General features: G+C 34.8%; 1 protein-coding gene across 1 annotated transcript in view; it reads right to left on the reverse strand.

Moving 5' to 3' along the window:
- The window catches only part of KIF6 (kinesin family member 6), a 179,318-nt gene that overhangs the window by 150,684 nt on the left and 5,795 nt on the right, over positions 1-22,839 (reverse strand). Inside the window, exons 4-5 of the mRNA XM_075147924.1 lie at positions 6,014-6,161; positions 1,276-1,385 (exon numbers count right to left, since the gene is read on the reverse strand). Of these exons, the coding sequence (XP_075004025.1) occupies positions 1,276-1,385; positions 6,014-6,161 (258 nt within the window). The remainder of the gene's footprint in view (positions 1-1,275; positions 1,386-6,013; positions 6,162-22,839) is intronic.

Consider the following 22,839-nt stretch of genomic DNA (forward strand, 5'->3'; position numbering starts at 1 on the left):
ACTTTACCATGAAAGACATCAGTAAATACATACAGTCCTTATAGCACCAAAGTGTTATAAAATGATAAAATTTAGTTCCATTTCACAGATGAAGAAAGCGAAGCAGTGAGACCAACTTACAGACCAGTCTCATACTTTGAATTTGTCTGCTGCCTTCCTTATCTCTAGACTAACTTGTTTTATAAAGATCAATCTTGAAATTTTTTTGTAGATATATGTCCTAGATACCACATATTGTGTAGAAAACTACAGCTATATTTTAACACAACTTGGAAGATTTTTTTTTAAAATAAATAAAATGGGTTTAATATGTTAATAACATAATTAGCTATTTTGATATAAAAATTCCATTGATTTTCTCTTATTGCTCCATTGGCAGTTTTCAGTACGTTTCCTGCTCTTGTATCAACAATGATTTAATTGCTATTTACATGTTTCCGTCACCATCATGTTGAGTGAGAAGCTTTATGGTTCTCAGTATTATTTCAGGGCATTTGCAAATCCAAGCAGTCAGCAACTCATTTATACATATTTACTGTTTGCTGAGTTATTTTAAGAATAACACAGACTATATTTTTTCAGAAGAAACTTAAAAACTAGGATTAGGATTTCCTATAAATTATAAAATCTTTAACTTCACCAGGTTTATGTGTTAATGACCTGCAAACCTTTATTTACTACCCTTTCCCTGAGTATTAGTAGGTGCTAGTGTCTTATCAATGAAAACTATTGTAACAGTCATCCATTCTGAAGTAATTATATTGTCCTTTGGAGTTCCTTGTGGCCTTTTCTATCTGTTACTTACCTTATTTCATAATTGCTCATTCTAGAAAAATAATTATCCTTGAAGGAAAAGGTGCAAATAGAAGCAGGGAGTTTTTCTCCCTACTGTTGCAAGGAAATACCTGTTACATATGTCTCCGCCACACACACACATGTGCATACTATATAAAGAGACAGCCTGTCATGAGAAAAACAAGTATACCTTCTTTTTTGTTTTCAGTGGCTGCAGTAGATCTCTTCTGCATAATATCAATATACATTTTTAATACTTTCACCTTCAGTTACTCCCATCTAGTTTCCCTAGCCTCTCTACGTACAAAATAAGAGAAAATTTAGACAGTGTTGATAAAATTGAGAAAACAAACTATTTTGAGTTAGTTAACACTGAGATCAGTAGCATAGTTTCAAAAAAGTCCCCAAACAATGCAACAGGGCATATGAAAATGATTTCTGTTGTTGTTTTTGATGATTCTCTGTAGTTTTATTACTTACGGCAAATCTTCCAATCTGGAGGCCTCGTGTCTTGGGTCCAGCAGATCATAACCACATTCATTGTAGATTTCTAAGTAGGAAACATGAGTTGTATACACTTTACTGCTATCCTGGATAAGAAAAGAAAAAAAAAATAGAAAAAAGGAAGAGCTATAAAGAGAAGTCAGAGCTAGATCAGAGAACAAATTTATCACTACAGCTTTTATATTGCTTCCTCGCTCCGTCTCTCTTTCTTTTCCTGGGTATGGTTTACATTTTCAATTCGTGATACTTTTATGTTTTCTGTTACCATATGTATAAAGGCTCAAGAAGAAAAAGGAAAAAACAACAAAAAACCCCAACCAAAACACACACACACAAACCCCCGAAACAAAAATTTCCCCAAGCCCCCACCATGCCCATGAGTTTAGTCAGGTTTTTTTTATTGGTTCCTCATATCTAGAAAAGTCTGTATACACTTAGAACATGGCAGCCTGCTTACAGAACCATGCAACATGTCATTTTTCACTTCTAGGATAAAAAAGGAATGTTATTATAAAAAGGTAAACCCTCATATTATGGATAGAAAGACTATGCTTAAAAAAAAACTAAGGAACCACAACAACAAAAATAAATCAAAGATTTACTTCATTTAGAAGCATCAGTGACATACTGCTTCGCACTCTCTTTATCATAACATCATGTACATGATGTCGGCTGTTCTCTGTAATCCTCATTTTTTTTGTATAATACATTGCCAAAATGTAACTTAATGTAACTGGGTTTTGCAGCCAGAATTTTCTCCTGCCCCGAACCCAAATCTAAACAACATAAACCTCAAAATAATAGGCTATGATTTCCAAAATAAAAGAAAATGTCACTTCTTCAGCAGATGAAGCCACTGTGAAAGTACACAGTAGCAGTTTAATAAACCAATTCACTACAGTTGTTTTGCAAAACACTTTGAGATATCAATTTTCATTTTCATTGAGTAGTTATTTCCCATGTTTTTTTTATTGATAATGACAGTTCATTATTTCAAGGGACACCATTTAAAAAGATGCACTACAGATGGATGGAACAAATGTAGTAAGGAACTGTTCAAACAGGAAGCTGTGGAAATAAGAGAATTTCTGACCAATAAATTAAAAGGAGATGTTATTAATAACAAAGGGCTTGATTAGCTTCTCATTTGGGGTAAAAAGTTTTGTTTCCTTCGTTTCAAATTGCACTGTTTCAGTGCAAGTAAAAGAGCTTCAAAAGTCTTGTATTTTGTATCCCTGAATTCACTTTCTCCTGTTCCATCCTACTTAGGATTAGGAGGCAGATGACTCTTCTCCACTATGTCAGCACTTTCCAAAGCACAGTTGTAGATAAAAAGAAATGAAACAAGGCAAAGGTATGAAAAGAAAGGCAGGTGGAAAGATAAAAAAAAAACAAAAAGAGATGCTTTAAGATGCACCAAGAAAGAAAATGTACGAAACAAACACAAAGATTTGGAAGCAGGCAGACAGAAATATCCCTATAAGCATAACTAAGTAGAGTTTTTGATCTAAAACCAAGTCTGAAAATGGAAACACAAACATTTTTATTTTTGTAGAAACTATCTGAGAAGTTAGTTTGCTGAGAAGGCAGCAATAAACTAGTTATTTTTTTATCCTATTATGTTTTTATTACATAATTAGCACTAGAAAAGAATGTTGGTGTGTTGACACTGTATGTTGCTGGCAATTGCAAGATCAACCTGTTCACTTTCCATGACAAAAGTCCTTCATGGGGTCGTGTGAGTGCAGCAGAAGTTCTAAGGCAACATGATCATGGGGTTTTTTTCATTTCCATGCCCACAAGAGGAAGCTTTTGTGCACCTGCAATATGCTGTGCACATTTACCTGCCAAAGCCATACTTTGAAAGAGCCAAGGTAATTATTTAATATTGTTAACCCTTACTTAGACAGGGCATGTTCATGTGACTGAGACATATACTCTTATGAGTAAGAATTTGTACCTTGTATTAGATGAATGACAGAGTATAAAAGGAAAATGTAGTGACTGATGTTAATATCAAATAATATTTATATTTGTTTAATTAAATAGCTTTGTTAAAATGTGAAGATTAATCTTAAATGAGTCATAGGCCTGGTGGAGTGAATGAAGAGACAAAACATATATTACACCAGACTCCACTCTTCCTCTCTTCACTTTTGCCTCCTGCAGTTACAAAAGCACCAGAATGATTGACTGTGTTCAGTCACATCAGTATTACAGATACTAAAGGAAAATGAAATTTCTCGTAAACTTAATGAACAATCATCAGTGTGCTTACTCTGGCACATCCTTTCACTTACTCATTGCATACAAATTGCATACATTTCATTGCATACAAATTGCATACATTTCATTGCATACAAATGTCAAACTGAAATAATTCTACAGTATTTTTGTTATAACCTAACACATATACACACATCCCCCCACATCCTTCTTTAGAAAAAAGTTCTTATACCTGGAATGCCAACCACTATATCATCAGTTAGTTATTGTTGTTTCTCACAGTCCCCTTATATGTGGCAAAAAATAGGATATGTTACTTAAGCTTTCTTTCCAACTTGTAGGCTACAGATCAGTCAGAAGACTTATGATTTGGAATGACTAACTTAAAATTAACTTCTCTATTCAATGATAAATTTTGTTGTTGACATCTTATTTGAGTTTCTGAAGCATTTCAGTTGACAATTACCATCTACTTATTAGAAAAATTAATGTAAGGAGATAATAAGAAATATTTCAGGTGTGGTAAGACTTTTAAAGTTGGAGGATTTTTATAATTTTTATTTATTCTGTTTCTATCATTGCTCTTAGAGGTTGAGACATTACAGTGTACTTGAAGTATTTTAAATGTCTATTACTTTCTGTAAAACTGAATTGATGCTATGTTTTCTGTACATAAAATAAATAAGCTGCCAAATTAAGTTTCGGGTGTCTTTTTGGGGGGCACAGTAGATCCAGAAGAACCATACAATTAAATTGCAGCCAGTTTTCTTCTTCTCCCAAATTTTGTCAATTCTCTTTCCGCCAGGTATGATAGCTTTTTTTTTGCACAGGAAGCAACATCACATTTTTTTTTAAGTCAAAGTAAAAGAGTTATGATGTTAAATGAGTTAAATCAGCTTGATTAATTTGTAAGTGTGACATTAAACTTATGATTTCTGCAAGGTATTTTTCTTTTTGTAATCACAAAACCATTTTAAGACTTTGTATTGTTTCCCTCCCTATTTCTGCAGGGCACAGTTAGAGTTGTCGAAATATAGCATTCACCTGAAAGTAAGTTTATAGCTCTTTGGTTTAGGTCAGTTACCACACTGGAGTGATGCGTTTTACCCTATAAGCGATGTCAAATTCAGTATTCAAACAGCAGTTGCATTGAGCTGTCAGTGGCAGGAAAATCTTCTGTGCAGTATTTAAAAAATGAACAGAAGAGAATTAAGAAATAACTGGGACAGAGCTGTAAGACTCAGAAATAATGTAAGATGAGGAAAATGGAAGAGACAGAGAAATCATATCGGGCAGTATTTACTACTGCCCAAATTTTTGGTGAAACTAAATCAATATTTATATGGCTGTAGTGACTATTTTTCCATTTGAAGTTTCAGATGTAAAGCACATGCAAAACTGGTTTTCAGAATACAGTTTACTACCTTTGAAAGTGTTTTTCTAATCACTGTTAACTAGTGTTTAGGTACTGACACTGTTATAAAAACAGACCAAAGGATTTTTTTTTTCTTTTTTCTTCATTTTGGAAAGAATGCATTAGGAATAATTAATAACAGTAATAATAACAACAACAACAATAATAAACAACAACATTCGTGACATTTTACTATTTACATCTTTACCTGTTCATATTTTATACACGTGTAATTATGTTAAGAAATGTCCCTAACAATGTTTCTATCCAACTATATTCAGTGAATCAGACTTTTATTACTAATACCATATACACATAAAAACATTCCATACAAGTGCATAACTGGAGTTAAAAAGAAAACAGTAGAGAAGGAAAACAAATATGGATATCTATTTTCTTTCAAATACTTAAAGGATTTGCATTAGTGACTTTAAAAATTGCTTTTCATCATAATTAGATGTGTTTAGCGTTATCATTCTATAAAATATTCTAGCTAATAAGTAACATTAGGTAAAATAGTGGCATTAGGTAAAATAAATAGCTGAATACTTAAAAATGCTTAATATTCATTTTACTATTTTATGGGTTGTTTTTTTCTTTTTTTTGAGCATCAGTCAAGCACAAAGAAATTGGGTAACGCATGAAGAGTGAAAGTAATGCTCCATCTTTTACACAACATTTTTGGTTTACATAGGAATCAGAGCAATTTTTGTACGAGATGTATGTAATGCAATGCATACAATACAAAACCAGAGTGGAGCTAATGTAAGTGTTAAGACAAGGAGAACCGATTATGTGATCTGAATGTATGTTGCACCAACTAAAAATAGCATGGTTTTTAAAACTACAAAAAAACCCTGCAATGATGTCCATTATTTTCAGTCTACTGCAACAAACCAGGTAACCAAAACTATTACCAATGTATTCTTGCATAAGGTATCATGTCAAGTTAGATATATTCTTCAGCATTAATTTTAGGGCTTCCTCTAACACTATTATAAAAACAGCCTTTTGCAATATAGTTAAGTATTTGTAAATCAGACATTAAAATAAAGAGAAAACAATGTCCCATACCTTCTGCAATTGATCAAAAATATAAGATAGAGTCCTGGGAATGATGCCTCTATCACTGTAGCGTTCTGCTCCTCCTGTGATGGTAAAAGTTTTACCACTGCCTGTCTGACCATATGCAAAGATAGTACCATTATAACCTGCCAAAACACTATGGAATAAAAAAAATGGGGAGATAATTAATATATAAGGCATAACATATTTTCCATGATCAACTTTGTATAGAACCAAAATATAATTAATAGTAATTCTTAATTACATACCACCTGTCTTCAGTAATACAAGAATACACTTCAAGATATGTATTCTAGATTCAATGGAATTTAAACTAGCTAGAACTGAAGGACTTTTTGATGCCTTGACTTACCCTATTATTCAATATTATCATTAGTTGATCATATGTATTACTATTTACATAACCTTTGCATACTTTTTTCTTATGCTGATGATTTTTTGCAAGGGTGATATTGACTCTCTTAAAAGACTGTAGATGTCACGAATTGTGACCATTGATACATTACAGCTAAAGAATCTAGAAATATTTCACATATGACTTCATTAATTGCAAACATAGAAGACTATATCATGGTTAGAAACTCAGGTAAGGATAAAGTTATACCAGGGTTTTTTTGGTATTCTGACAATACTACTATACTAAACTATCAGTCTACTCCTAGCCTGGATAAGGGTATGCAGAAGAATCTGTCCTTATATCACTGTAGTAAAATCTTCATTTACTATGAAAACACACAAAACCACATTGGTAAAAGCAAACTTTTCTGTTAGAACTGTGTCTGTAGAAGAAGCTTCTGCGGAACAGCAATAGTAGCTATGCAATGGCATAGCTAGAAATGACATTCAGACTCAATCACCTTTTTCACACGTCTTTCTTCTACTTGCAGAAGTGCCTAACATAAGTCTAGTTCAAATATCTTTCTCGAATTCACCATACTCTCATCCTTAACTTCCACCTGATTTCCACCAAACAGCAGGTAAGCTTAATGACAGTGGTATAGTTGCACGCCGTGGAGGAAACGTGGGACTCAGCTGCAGCTGACACACGGCTCAGGAGCCATGGCCATCTAAATGGAATTTTCAAGTTGTGACTCAATATATTTTGAGATTTTTGGTCCTGATTTTGTTCTAAAGGAGAGGGCTTTCAATGCAATGAACAAAAAGCGGTCCCCTAAATTATGATGATCTAGATTCCACTACTGATAAGTCAGTACAATTTGAAGGAACTATTTTTACATGCAAATATAGCATTTTCAAAATCTCTTGCACTATTTATGTAGACAGAACAATATTTTTCTCAAGTGAGACCCTTTTGATGGGCTGATGTCTGAAATATAAATACAACATTCATTTTCCCCTTGATATTAAAAGTAAACTGTCAGGTATCCAATGTTTAAAATTTCTATTGATACTCACAGTTGACTATCATGCATTTCCCTTGCACAGCTCTGTCTCAAAAGACAAAAATACTAAAAATCTATTTCCACATTTCTAATTCCATTTCTTGTTAATTATTGTGAACTGCCCTGAAATTGAAAAATATTTTAAATGCTCTAAGATTTTACACTTCACACTAACTGGCTATAAACAATGAGGTAAAAATTATGGAGGACACAATTATTTTGAATTTTCATTTGTCTGTAAAAGCAAACAAAAACTGAATAAAATTATCAAAAATTATTAGAATCACAAATTAATTAGTGATTAAATCAGTTACTGAATGTAATACTCAGATGGCCAATCAAACCAGAACTCATGAGAGCCTATAGTTGACAGAGTATATGATAAAGAAATCAGATCAGACTGTCAAGCTTTTTTCTTTCCTTTCAGCAGCTGTCAAATGTTTCCTGGATTCATCCATCTCAAAATTGTTCTACCACAATTCCAGCATCTCCTGACAAAATATATGAAAGGAGTATTTGAAAAAAAATAAGGTAATCAAGAAAGAATTATTTTCTTGATAAAACTTATCAGAAGAAAAATCTTTGGATTTGATTTACTATGCTTAAGGACCTACTAATTTTGCTACAGAAAAAGAAAAGCTAAAATTATTCTTGTGCATTTTGTTTATTGAAAAAGTGATAAATAAGATAAGATTTTAAAAAATAAAAGGGGGCAAACAACCCTTGCATAAGAGGAAAAGAACCATGTATAGATAGCTGCTGGTCTGGCGCCACAAGAGATGCAATGGTTCTCCAACTTATTAAAGTTTATTTAAAGGCCTGAGTGGTTGCCAGATTGCTTATTTTAATCCATTACAGTAGGACATCAGAGACAAAACCAGAAATACGTTGAAAGAAACTAGTGACCATCTGCTCCCAAAGACCAAAACACCCAAAGACAAAGTATATATAGATTTTAGATTCCAGATGTTAAAAATCAAAACAATTATTATTATAAAACACCTCATTCATCTATCTTAGGAATTTCTAGTGCCCACTGTCACAGTATCTGAATGCTGAAGACAGTAATGAGTTGTCAGAAGGTAGGAGGTATCAAAAGAAGCTCAGAGATGGCAGATTCAGAACAAGAAAGGGGAAATGATCCTTCATGCAAAATGAAGTTAAGCTGTGAAACTCCTTGCAGTGGGGTGTTTTGGATGCTAAAAGTTCACACAGGTTTCAGTAGAGACTGGACTAATTAATGAAAAAAAAATTTCTCTCGGGGCTACTAAACACAGAGAAATCAGAAAGCCCCTAAACTACAAACGACTAGAGGATAACAGAATACTTGGGGGAAGTAGCTTTACATGCTTACACTGTTTTTTTTTTCCCCTGAGCATTGACTGTTAGTCCCTGTGAGGGATAACATACTGGGCTAGATGGAACTTTGGTCTGACCCAATGCAGTTGCTCTTCTGTTTTTATATCTCCACTCTTTGGCTCTTCTAGCATTTTGGGTTGTTAAGTTTTCTTACCCCTTCTCTTATTTAAAGTTGTTAAAGGTATATATTTTCAATTCCTGTGACATGGCTTCTGCAGAAAGGTGTGTTTTGCAATGCGTCTAAAAAAGTGGTAAAGGTGTGGCTGCAAACTATTAACTTGAGGTCCCTGTACTTCACAAAAAGCTGTTGATTAGGATCACCACACATGTAAACATAGGATAAAATGTCACATACCATACGCTGTCAAAACAGCTACAAAAGTCAGTGAGTTTTCTTTGTGTTGTTTGATTCATATATTTCTTATATTTATTGCAGTGCATCAGCACAGCTCTGAACAGTTTTCCGGAAAACATAGAAAGTTCAGAAAATGTGAACAAATCAATGACAATAATGTATTCTCACAGACCAATGTAATTACAGGTAATATTAATATTGTATTGCATAGATGCACCATGAAAGTGCTGATTATTATCCCACAGTTGAGTTCCACTTTAAAATCCAAGATGAAAGTCAATCTTCCTTTTTATATATGTGTGTTTGTGTGTGTAATTATATATATAATTGCATCCTGTCCATATTTACAGCACTCATTTCTTTCATTCAGAGCGTACTAACTAACAACCAAGCCAATTTAAGAAAAGCCTGCTTGAGGTGCTAAGGAAGCCTGTAAGGAAAGAGGAGTACAAATAATATCAGTGAAACCGCTGGCAAAGCCTTCTAAGAGTGAAGCGCAACCCCATGAAGACAGGATGGAGGATTCCCTTTCTAAGTCTAAGAAGAAAACCACCTTTATAAGAGACACGGGACTAGGAATTCAAGCAGGACTGACGGAGCTCCTTTGGCTTAGAAGTAAGCTGAAGACTATGATCTCACCTCCTGAAAAGAGTAGATGGGAAGACACACTGAAAAGTCTCTACTATATCAGCTTGTTCACAAAGAATTAAACTTATGACTTAAACAGAACTAAATCTTATGTGTACACATATATTTTTTATGCAAAAACAAAACTCAAAACTGAAGATGTATAACCACCAATCTGGGTATAATATTCTGAATATTAGTCAATGTCAATTTTGAAGGTCTGTATGTGATAAAGTCTACATGGATTAAGTCATATAAAAATCCATGCCTGATGTTACTAATTCACACTTTTAAGGAACTTCTCTTGGAATCAATGGGAATACAAGATGTTTTAGCAATGAGGCTTGTGGAGAAACTCTTATCATAGCAAATACTTGCTAAAGATATACTTTGCTCTTCTTCCACTTCTAAGAACTTCAATTCAAAAATAAATACCAAAGTTTATCAATCTCATTTTAGTTCATTGTCCCAAGGAGTTTTACACTGAAATGGTAACAATATATGTAGGTGGACCAATACCTAATCAATAAATAAAAACAATATCTATTTACTAAATACTCAGGAAGTTTAAGATATGTATTTGCTGTTTTCAACCTAAGATGCACAATCCCTTTAGGAAAAATAAAAGCATAGAAAGCTTCATAATCCTTTAGCCACCCATAAAATGTTATTTAAAAAACAACAACTACACTGCAGAATTACCTTTGACGAAGTGAAGGGTCTCCCAGATGCTAAGATAGTATAGTGAGCAGAGAATATATACATTCTCCCTTTCATCGCGAAACGACCTGCTACACCACCTGGACGCTCACAAGTCTATGGGGCCGGATGGCATCCACCCGAGGGTACTGAGGGAGCTGGCCAAGGAGCTTGCCAAGCCACCCTCCATCATTTACCAGCAGTCCTGGTTAATTGGGGAGGTCCCGGACGACTGGAGGCTCGCCAATGTGACACCCATCTACAAGAAGGGCCGGAAGGAGGATCCGGGGAATTACAGGCCGGTCAGCCTGACCTCGGTGCCAGGGAAGATCATGGAGCGGTTGGTTTCGAGGGCGCTCACGAGCCATGTCCAGGACAACCAGGGGATCAGGCCCAGGCAGCACGGGTTCATGGAAGGCAGGTCCTGCTTGACCAACCTGGTCTCCTTCTATGACCAGGTGACCCGCCTAGTGGATGAGGGAAAGGCTGTGGATGTGGTCTACCTGGACTTCAGTAAAGCCTTTGACACTGTCTCCCACAGCATTCTCCTAGAGAAGCTGGCGGCTCACGGCCTAGACAGGTGCACTCTTCGCTGGGTAAAAAACTGGCTGGACGGCCGAGCCCAGAGAGTTGTGGTGAACGGAGTTAAATCCAGTTGGTGGCCGGTCACAAGCGGTGTTCCCCAGGGCTCAGTTCTGGGGCCAGTCCTCTTCAATATCTTTATCAATGATCTGGACGAGGGGATCGAGTGCCCCCTCAGTCAGTTTGCAGATGACACCAAGTTGGGCAGGAGTGTTGATCTGCTCGAGAGTAGGAAGGCTCTGCAGGGGGACCAGGACAGGCTGGATCGATGGGCTGAGGCCAACTGTGTGAGGTTCAACAAGGCCAAGTGCCGAGTCCTGCACTTCGGCCACAACAACCCCATGCAATGCTACAGGCTTGGGGAAGAGTGGCTGGAAAGCTGCCCGGAGGAAAAGGAACTGGGGGTGCTGATTGACAGCCGGCTGAACATGACCCGGCAGTGTGCCCACGTGGCCAAGAAGGCCAACGGCATCCTGGCCTGTCTCAGAAATAGTGTGGCCAGCAGGAGTAGGGAGGTGATCATGCCCCTGTACTCGGCACTCACATCAGTGAGGCTGCACCTCCGAATATTGTGTTCAGTTTTGGGCCCCTCACTACAAGAAAGACACGGAGGTGCTGGAGCGTGTCCAGAGAAGGGCAACGAAGCTGGTGAAGGGCCTGGAGCACAAGTCTTATGAGGAGCGGCTGAGGGAACTGGGACTGTTTAGTCTGGAGAAGAGGAGGCTGAGGGGAGACCTCATTGCGCTCTACAACTACCTGAAAGGAGGTTGTAGCGAGGTGGGTGTTGGTCTCTTCTCCCAAGTAACTAGCGATAGGACGAGAGGAAATGGCCTCAAGTTGCACCAGGGGAGGTTTAGGTTGGACATTAGGAGAAATTTCTTTACTGAAAGAGTGGTCAGGCCTTGGAACAGGCTGCCCAGGGAAGTGGTGGAGTCACCAACCCTGGAAGTATTTAGAAGACGTGTAGATGAGGCGCTTAGGGACATGGTGTAGTGGGCATGGTAGCGTTGGTTGACGGTTGGACACGATGATCTTAGAGGTCTTTTCCAACATTAATGATTCTATGATTCTATTCTATAATCGCAACAAGTACCTAAAAAAGTTGGCAACACCAATTATAAGACAACATGAAGAGAGTGTATTTTCTAAACAGCATCCACCAAAAGGATCCTTGAAGATTCTCATCTGCAAATTAAAGCTGCCCCCAACAGTAGTGGAACTGATTTTCTACTGGGAAAGGTGGTAGAGAATCAGCAGCTCCTTTCTGCCTATTCTGCAAAATCTACTTTGCAAGATGTCAATTCACCCAGGCGAAGTCTGCATCTTTGCTCTTCAAATTCTCTGAATAAAAATCCCAAACCTTTATTAAACTTAGTATTTGAAAGTACACAGGTTGACATGATTATTGATGGTAGTCTTGTGAAGACTTTAAAATATGCATACATAAAAATCATACACTAAAAGGATAATTTCAGTCATGCCCCCTCAGTGTTACCAGAATATCCAGAACCCTGCATTTTTTTTTCTCCCAGGAAGCTGAGTTCTGGCATGGTTAAGGAGACACTTTGTTGAATAAATTGTCTCTTTACTACTTCAAACAAAACACATCAAAGACACATAATCCAAGGAGAGGCTTTGCTGAAAATATCTTTCATGAACTTATGCAATGTTGTATAGCTCCCTGTTCAGAAGTTCATGGACTATTTCCAGACAGATTAGCTAAAATGTTGCTGGAGAAATCTGTCTCCAGTATATTTTAGCAAAGTTACTCCTGTTATGATTGTCAAAGTTCCTGGAGTGCCTTCTTTTTTAATAATACCAAGCTCAGAACTATAAAGCCTACTACAGAGAAAAATATGGACAAGTGTCATTGGCCTGAATTTCTACATGTAAAGAAGTCTCAAAAAAATTGCCCAAGACCTCAAATTCTGTGAGGACAAGCTTTCCAGAAAAAGATGACATTTCCGGGAAAACACAGACATATAGTAGTTCTACAAACAATCATATTTCAATCTCATTTAATATACTGAGCCGTCTTCGTATCTTGTTATTAATGTGTAGGAGATCTCTGTTACATGACTGCCAAGAAAGGCCCAAAAAGGTCACACTCTGCAAATTCAAATGGATCAGAAGAACTAAACAAATTGAATCTTAATATTTTAGATTTAACTCATGATGCCAGAATATTAGGATTCCCCAGATTTTGTAGCATAATTAATAATTGTGTCAGTACTTCGTAAATATGTATTTTTAAATTGTATACCTATTTTTGTGTTTCAGTGAAAATACATCTGGTCAAACCATATGAAGATTCAAATATCAGAATGAAAAAACTGTATTGTTTGCTGGATATAGTAATTTGAAATTGAAACATGTATGTCTATGTGACAATATATTTACATACGCATGTTGTGTGTAAAGGTGTGTTGGATGATAAATTTTAGTCTTGTTTTTAATTACTGTAAGAAAAGTCAATTTAAAGCAAAATATTGGTGAGGAAACATCATGATTACCTGCTAAGTATTCTGAATTCATCAACAAGTATTTATGTAATAAGCAGCTCTGTTTAGTAAAGTTGGTATTATTAAATAACCTAAAATTATACAACAAAGATTTCCCTTGGTGGAAGTCAGAATAAGACGGGGGGGGGGAGGGGAAAGGAAATATTCATAAACCAACAAGAAAACAGTAACAGCAAGCAGCTAATATCAATTTTAATGAAATAATAACATTAATTGCAGGCAAACAACTCCTAATCTATGAATAGGTATTGTTTTATTACAGTCCTAAATCATCTTTATCCTTTTATTCTGCAGTATAATTTCTGATCTAATTATATGCCCACTTCAAGATGATTTTAACATAGAAAAAAGTTAGATCTGTTCTTACATTTTACTCAAAGAACTGAATGCTTCTTTTCTGGTTAAGCACTGAAAAAATATTGTTGGTTTTTAGAAACACAACAGCTTGTGCTTGACCTTACAAAGCTAATCTGCAACATTTTTTTAAACACAAAGAAAGTATTGAATATGTCCTCTATATTGCATATAACTGAAAGCTCATCTTTTCCAAGAGAGAAATGTGTGTTTGTGCACACAACTGACTAAGGAGATTAATTTGATCACACTACTATATAAACCTAACCATATATTATGACAGCAACGTAATTTAGTATGATGTGATGGGACAAACCAAAAATTTTCAAGTTTTACCTCCAAGCTATGACACAGATTACCAAGAAATCTCCCACAATGACAATCTTTGAGACAGAAACTAGAATACTTTCAGTATTTTTCTAAACGGAATATTGAAATAACCAGCAGAGGTTTAGAAAACACACTGAGAAAGAGTTCTCCACCTGCAAAGTGTCATTAAGACCATGATCCAAAGCTTATCCAAGTCAATTACCATCTTTCCAATAATCTCGCTGAGTTTTAGGTGGGATCCAAACTGTGGGACAATTTGATGCAGATTTTTTGCTGGTTTAAATGCTTAAACACACTACAGTATTTGAACGTATCTGCATGTATCAAAAGTACTTCTAGTATTTTATGAACTCCTAGCATACTTTCTACAAATTATTTTTTCCAAATAACTTGGAGTATTCTTAATTTTAATACTCCTCTTGTTTTGGAGAAGAGACATAATAAAAAAAGCAGCAAGCTGAAGTAAATGTTCCTTAATTAGCCCCCTTTCAGCACAACCTTAAAACTGCTTCATAACCCAAGTACTGTTATACAGAAGCTTACGTAATGATGCTTGCTCAAGAAAAGAAGTTTTGGCATTATGAAAAATGAATTATAACATGCTTTCTCTTCTGTCCTTTGGACTTCGAGAGGCTGATGAAAAAAAAATAAAAATCAATCATTGGTTAAAATAGCAAGGGTTCAATATTTTAAAAGTTCCTTTATCAGTGGTAAGACAGTCATAAAAAAATCCTCAGAGTCCAGTGAAAAAGAATTGTTAATAAGAAATGGTCGTTATATGTAAGGACTTAGCCAGTAACGCTGAGGAAGAATAAACAAATGCTCTAATACTGTAGCTGCAACTATGATGGTCTAAAAGTATAAGAAAAAACAGGTATTTAGAAAGAGGTAGCATCTTTTATTAGACTCGCTAATGTAATTGGGGGAAAACAAGACTAGCTCAGGGCTTCAGTAGATTATTGGTTACGTTAGAAAGACCCTGCCTCTTCCCTTACAATCTTGCTAAGCAAAAGCTGTCAGTACAACTTTGTATCAATTATCAGGCATAGGACAGTTCTTTCTAGTATGGACTCATATATGTATGTAGTTAAAGGAGAGCAAGGCCATGTGTTTTTTTCCCCTCAAATTTTCTAACTCAGTTAACTTATCAGTTAACTTGCACTTTCTAACTTAATCATAATTAGTGGCAATTTAAAAACATGCACAGTAAGAAATTAACTTTTCATTTAAGAATTCATTTTAGATCCCTCTTTAAATAAATGGGTGTTACAGAGTCATGTACTGGCTTTTTCAGTCACCCAATTGACTTGCCTCATGCCTGAAAGATGTCTAATTGCTAAATAAAGGGTGTGATACAGAAGTCTAACACATGCAAGCAATTCCACTTAAATTGATAGATAGGTTATGTTTACAACTGCTTAACATTTCTCAAGTGAGAAATTCCTCCAGTGAGAGCTAGATAATTTATAGGTAGTTACTACAGTTTAAAATATCATTCAGCACTTTGTCCTTGAATATCTGGGACAATATAAATAGTGGTATAAAGCCTAGTGACAGTAGAAAGAGGTTGAAAGCAGACTGAGGTTTTTTTATTGTGGTTGGTTTTTCTGACTACACTTTGTTTTAATTTCCAGTGAAGATCATTTGTTCTATTTAAAGTTTATGGACACAGAGCACAGTTTCTGTGCTCATTGTTAATGAAACTTCAGGCAGGCTTGTGCCTAAGTATAACGAAGAACTCTGCTTCCTCTGTTGCTACAACGGTTTTGCTGAATCAAACAGAAGAGCCACCATCAAAATTTGCAAAGAAATAAAACAAACTCTCCCCCTTGAGTTCTGTGTCCAGTTTTGGACTCCCCAGTAGAAGAAGGATGCTATAAAGAATCTGGAGTGAGCCTGACCGAACCAAGTTAGTTCAGGCTGGAGCACATTACACACAAGGGGAAGCACATAAGGGGAAGCCAAGGGAGCTGTTTTCTATCAACTTAGAGAAGAGAAAGCTATACGTGTACCTAATTACTACCTTCCACTATGCAATGGATCATTACAGAGATGGAGTCAGCCTTTTCTCAGAGGATTACAGTGGTAGGACAAGAGGCAGGGGTAACAAGTTGCAAAAGGGGAAATTCCAAGTGGGTATAAGGAAAATGTTCTTCACAGTGATAGTGGTTAAGCCCTGGAACAGGTACCTAGATGGGTTCTGGGATCTTTGGACATTTTCAAAGCTCTACTGGATAAGGGTCTGAGCAACCTGATCTAACCTTGAAGCTAGACTTGCTTTACTCAGGAGGTTGGACCAGTTGACCTACAGAGATCCCTTCTGACCTAATTATTCTAATTTGTTAGCAGAGGCATAATTCACATAGAATCATGAGCAGAAGAAGGAAAAAGTAAACAGTCCTTATCAGTCCCTGAAAACATGCTACAAATTGCTACAAACTCTGCTCTATTTCAAACTAATCTCAGTTTTATAACCACCAATATGACAGTCTTCCTCAGGGAAATCAGAGTGCTTTGATTCATTTTGTGTTACTCCAAACTTCATTACAAAAAAGCCAAAGAAATATTAACAACCTTATTCTCCAGTTTTTGACATTGGCAGGTATTACAAACAAATGTGGAAATCTTGTCTCAGCAATTGGTAAATGAAGCCTATCCAGAACACCAAAAGCCATCACAGCAGCGATAAATAAGAAGTCTAAGCAAAAAGATTTGCTTGCTCTGACACTTAATTACTATTGCAAGACATACTTCTCAGTCTTCAAAAGGATTAAAAAGATCATTGAAGTAAATGTATTTAAGCCATCTGTAATTTTTATTATCATTTTGTTTTAAAACGAAAAAGTTCAAAGTGAAAGGTTTTTACTAAGTTTACAATATGAATAAATAAAACATGTCTACATGTTTAAATAAAAAAAAAAGGCCTTATTAACTAAAGACTAAATTCTGTGAGTGTTTGTATGTATATAAGAGAAAATCCTGGGAACAAGAAACAAATTTCATCTTTAAAAATTAATTTGATTTTTTTAACTTATTTCAGCTTCATATTATTTTTTTAACCTGAGTTCTGACATCTTTATTTTAAATAACTGGTAACATAAAGGCATGTGGTTGGAACAAATATTCAATAACTATTAAAATAACTAGACTAGTGAAAAAAGCAGAAAACATCAATATCTTTGATCTTGGGATACTGTCAGCCCTCTCCTCATCTCAGTTCTTGTTGACTTGAAATATTTTACCAATGTCCCTCACTTTCCTTCTTTCTATCTCAGAAAACCCCAATTCATAGTTATTTTATTAAAAAAAAAAAAATCAACACAGTCCTGGCAAAACCAGCCCCCAGACATCATATTTAAGATAAAAAGAAGGAAGAACTTCATTTGCAGGATCTGGAAAACAAGTTTTCAGGGAGGATTTGTCTTTACAGAGACTCAGTATTTAGGTATCTTCTATCACTTGGAGCTTGGATTAAAGTTTCTTTTAATTAAAATAAACAAAGTATCTCAGTATGACATTTTTTCTTTATGTCTTTGCCAGATTCATGGAACAAATCTAATTTGGATTTGGTAATGCCTTATCTTTCGAAAACAACACCAGTTTCCAAATGTGCATGTAACTGTTTTTTTGAAAGCTTAGAAATTACCTTAGAAATTTCAAAAGGGATTTCCTAAAAAAAAAAAAAAAAAAAAAAAAAAAAAAAAAAAGGGTAATACAATTTCTTATTTTAACTAAAATACCTACATGTATTTAGAATTCCATCAATTCCATCATAAACACTGCAGAAGATAAGTGACACAAAGATACTCTGAATCAAAGCTATCAAACTATAACCTATAATAAGCAGCCTTCTTGAACAATTCCAAACTGTGCCATTTCAGTCAAAATAAACATGAGCAACTGATAATCATTTGAGATGAAACATTAATGAAGCTTTTCACTCTCTATTGCCTCATAATTGTACACACTTTCAGGAAGAACCGCTAGCATTACTGCTCCAATTTCTCAATTTAGGGGAAATTTTAAGCTACATTTTTTCAAGCTGACATCCAAAAAAATAAGCGTCCTTTACTATATATAGATTCTACACGTCTTTTGTACCTAAATTACCACATTAGCAATAATACAGCTGTGATGCAAGGTTGCCTGCAGATGAGCCAAGCCACTACTTCCCACACTGTGTCACAAATATATCCAGGTCAGAATGGACAATTGTTCATACAAGCCTATCATTTAACTAGTTAACAAGGACTATCTTCTAGAAAATCCACATGCTTACAGGCCTGATGCTTACACCTTAACAAAATTCCAGAAAAAAATCCTCCACTACTAGAGCATAGTTGTTTTACTAGGCATTCTTCATTTTAATGATATTAGCATGAAGATTTAACAAGTCTTTATAGAAAGGCCAGCTTTGATTATGGTAGCAAATATGTATTGTGCTGATGATACCAAGAGATTTTAACCTGGTTGGGGAATCACTGTGCCAGGGCTATAAAAAGCAAGTAATTGACTTGTATCACAACGGTCTTACAACACTTTGATCATTCAATCCTTTTATATTACAACTTAAGTGAGTTGACATTTATATTGACATCACAGTACCAAAACTGTACAAGTCTTCATTGAGCTCACTGCATTGGAAACAATCCTTCCTTATTAAGGTACGCAGCAACCTGCTGTACCAGCCAACAATATCTAAAAGTACAGAGGAAACATGTTGCAGTTCCACTAAACAAGCCTAAAAAGAAAGGAGGGGCAGAGGGGAAGGGAATGTGGGTAAAAAGGGCAGAGAAACAGCTTCCTATATGTGACACATGTATAGGAAGATACATAGATATAAGCAAGATTTTTGGAATGCCCAGGTAAGATCAGTGCAAGTAGGAATGAAGGTTTAGTGCATCTTCTAAGGAACTTAATTCAGATTATTTCCTCATTGAAGCAGAGAGATACAGGTAAGGAACCTTTACGTGTTTCAGGTCTCCTCATTAAAAAACCTGCTTTATTTGACCCCTCAAAAGGATGAATTCTATACACTTCTTTTGAGGTGTAATTTGTTTAGAGTGGAAGATAGCTCTTAATAAGTTTTTTTGAGATGCAAAACAACAAATAACCAATTTAATGGTGAGTTCTGGCTATTACATAATGAATAAATAATTGTGACTGACTTTTACTTTTCTGTTTTCCTGTCACATATATTTCCTGCTGTTGTAGTTTGAAATTTTCCTGAAAACAGTTTGTACTCTTACAACTAATGTTATTAAAACTATTTTAAACATCTAACATGTTGCACATGTATAATTATACTGTTAAATACTCAAAAAAAGACCTTGTATTTCAAATTATATGAAAGTAAAAATAAAGTCAACTAAAAAAATAATCTGGAATTCCAGTTGCACAGCAATGATCTTTTCCCCAAAAGCCAAATATTTGCATGAAGCCAAAGTTTGCATAATAACTTCATACAAGAATTTAAATTAAGGAGGTTCTGAAAGACCTATGACAAGGCTAAAAAAGCTGTATATTTCCCTATGTAAAATCAAATTATTGTAAGATTTCAGATGGGGATTTTATTTTTCTTTTTTCACAATTTAAGGTCTACATCACAAGGAGAATACAAATTACATCACATTTCGAAGCATGACAAAGTCTGCATATTAAGCACTATCAAAGGAATAGCCGCACTAATTCCACATTCTTCTTGTTAGGAAAAATTTATACGAAGGTATTGCATATGATAAGGGCTTCCAAAAAAATAAAAAAGAAAATGTTCCTTTTGCTGTAAAAAGATGTAAAGGTATGACTTTTATCTGTCCCTAATAATTAGCTTTAAAAGTAATGAAGCTTTAAAAGTAAAAAATTTCAGAAATAAGAATCTAAAGTTTTTAAGGATCTCTCAATTTCTTTTACTCTGTGATGTTCAAAAACAGAGGTCATAATCTATTTGGAACCTTTTATTTGTAATAAATAAAATAATTCATTTATTACAAAACCTTGTAAACTAAGTCAGATTTCATGTTTCAAGCAATTTTTTACCTAATGGTTCAAATTTCAGAGTGATTATTAATCCACAATCCTATCAAAGTCAGTGAAAGTAAAGCACATTCAACGTTACTCTAGCTTAGATGGTCAAAATGAGAGCACAATTTGAGATAAAATTAGCATCTCTTTACAAACTACTCAAATTTCATTAGTTTGAAGAAACTTGTAGCTATTTTATTTTCCTTGAATACATAGTAAAACGCAAATCCCTGAGTTGTTAGTGAGAGAGAAAAAAAAAACCCCAAACAAACCACAAAACAGCAGGTCCAAATACTTTTATTATATCATCTTATTCACAGACTTAAACAGGAAGAAAAAAATAATAGCAGAAAAGCAAAGAATAGTCATTGGATTTCTATGAGCATATTCAGTAAAGCTAGAAATGTCCTATTAGGATGTTTAGGCTACATCCTGTGGCTTTGTATTACAAAGCAACCTAATGATGTAAATATGTTTTCCAAACATTTTCAATTACTGGTGAAATATTTTCTAAAACTGGAAAGAGACATTACAAAATACAGTCAACGTTGTAATGATGCTGTTCTGCAAAATATTTTGACTACATTTTCTGTAAGAATAAGCAGCAGAAAAAAACAGAAAAGAGTAAAGGGAAGTAGTTTGTATATTACAGATGCTAATTCTTAGGATAAACACAGCACACGAGAAGAAACTAAAATCTGTGGCAATGGGAGTATTAACCTGGAGGCTATCATATCTTTCAAAAAAACCAGAGGTGATTGCCATTAGGTTTATAAACAGCTGAGCTGTTTCTTATTTGCATGATACATCTGAAGACAAAACATTTTCAATGTTATTCTTTAATAAATCAAGACAAAACACTGGCCATGTTAGAACTTAAAACAAAACTAATTCCAAAGCACTAAGATTTTCTATTTAATTTCTGATTGCATTCATCATCATGACACTGATATTTGAAGCATTATAAGAGTAACCTTGTTCTGTTGTTAGAGTAAAGCAATGCTGAATTGTTAGCAAACTGTAAAAGAAGGATGTTATTTCTTTTCCCTATTTTTTGATAAAGTAATAGAGTTAGTGCTGCTTCTTAAAGATCAAGTTGGCTCTGCATGAAAAAAATATCAAGAATATATACTTAAAATGAAAAGAAAAAGAGGAAAGCACAAACAAATAATAAAAAGAAACCAAGTAAGAGATGACTCAAGCATTAACAAAATAATAAAAAAAAAAAATCAAGCAAATCACATGCTTATAATGGTTTGCAGAGGCTGGCACTTTTGACTGAAAAAGCAAATTAAATGAACTCATGTCTGGTGCCTCTGAAACCACAGGCAAGATGACAATGTAACTGGACTTAAAGAGAGAAAAGTAGTGGCCCAACATCAAAGGAAGCACAATTAAAAAGAAAAAAAAAAAAAAAAAGAAAAAGAAAAAAGAAAGTTGCATCCAATTTCCATCCATCTAAGAACAAACTAGAAAGATTTTAGAATCCTGAACACTGCATTGCTGTTTTTAGTTTAAACAATGCCCAAGATTTTTTTTCTGAGCATTCAAGTCTAACTGAATTTTCTCATGACTGTAAGCCTGCATGGCAAAGAGCCTCAAAATGTTACTGAACTATTTCATTGATACTTTCCTGTTACTTTCTTTTTCCTGGCAATATACAAAAACTGTTCCCTTAGTAAAGTGACTCCAATAACAGAAATGAGTGCATTTTCAACAGTTCTTCCCTGCAAGAGACAGTTGACTTAGAAAGAAACAAATAGTGAAGAACATTGTGCTATAAAAGACTGTGGTCTTTCAGAGTAACAGGGCAATTCTTTTTGTCCCACAATGGAAAGGAAAATTGAGTCATTAACTATAGGGTGGAATAAATTTCAAGCACAGTTAAGGACTCCATTAGGCAAGGAACCTCATGACTATGAAGGTTTTTTTTTTTGAAATACGTATTTTTGCCTAAGAAAACGTAAAAATGAAGGAAGAGGATGAGAAACAGGAACATTCAGGTATTGCCTACTCTACTAAAAAAACACAAGCAAAATTATCCTTCAATATTATCAGTAAAAATAAAAACATCAATTAGAATACAAGTTTTAACACGTTATAACACTCAATGAAAATAGTCTTGATGCAGTTAAGAATGATTTTATAAATCAATTTTAGCGTTATAGACTCAGCTATCTGGAGATAATTGTATGCCTAAACACCACTGATTTTAATAGCATTTAAGTACTTAAAAATCTCTAAAAATCAAAACTAAACTCTACATAATGAAGCAAATCAATGTATAAAAATCTTGTATCAGCCAACACTGAAACAAAGGAAAACAATACCACTTCCTGTTTATTAGAGCACTGTATAGGTGAATTATTCAACTGGAAAACCTTTCCATATTCTAGCAAAACACGCCAAAGGAAAAAAATCAGCCAGTCTGTTGCTAGTTAGCTTTGATACTCTGAGTTTTTGTTGAGGATAATTCAATCCATAGCATATAACAATGAGAGTTTTAACCCTTCTCTTTCCAAGCAGAGTCAAATAAGATACAGAAGTTTTTGTCTGTAGTCA

The sequence above is a fragment of the Calonectris borealis genome, chromosome 3, assembly GCF_964195595.1.
Source record: "Calonectris borealis chromosome 3, bCalBor7.hap1.2, whole genome shotgun sequence".
Lineage (NCBI taxonomy): Eukaryota > Metazoa > Chordata > Aves > Procellariiformes > Procellariidae > Calonectris > Calonectris borealis.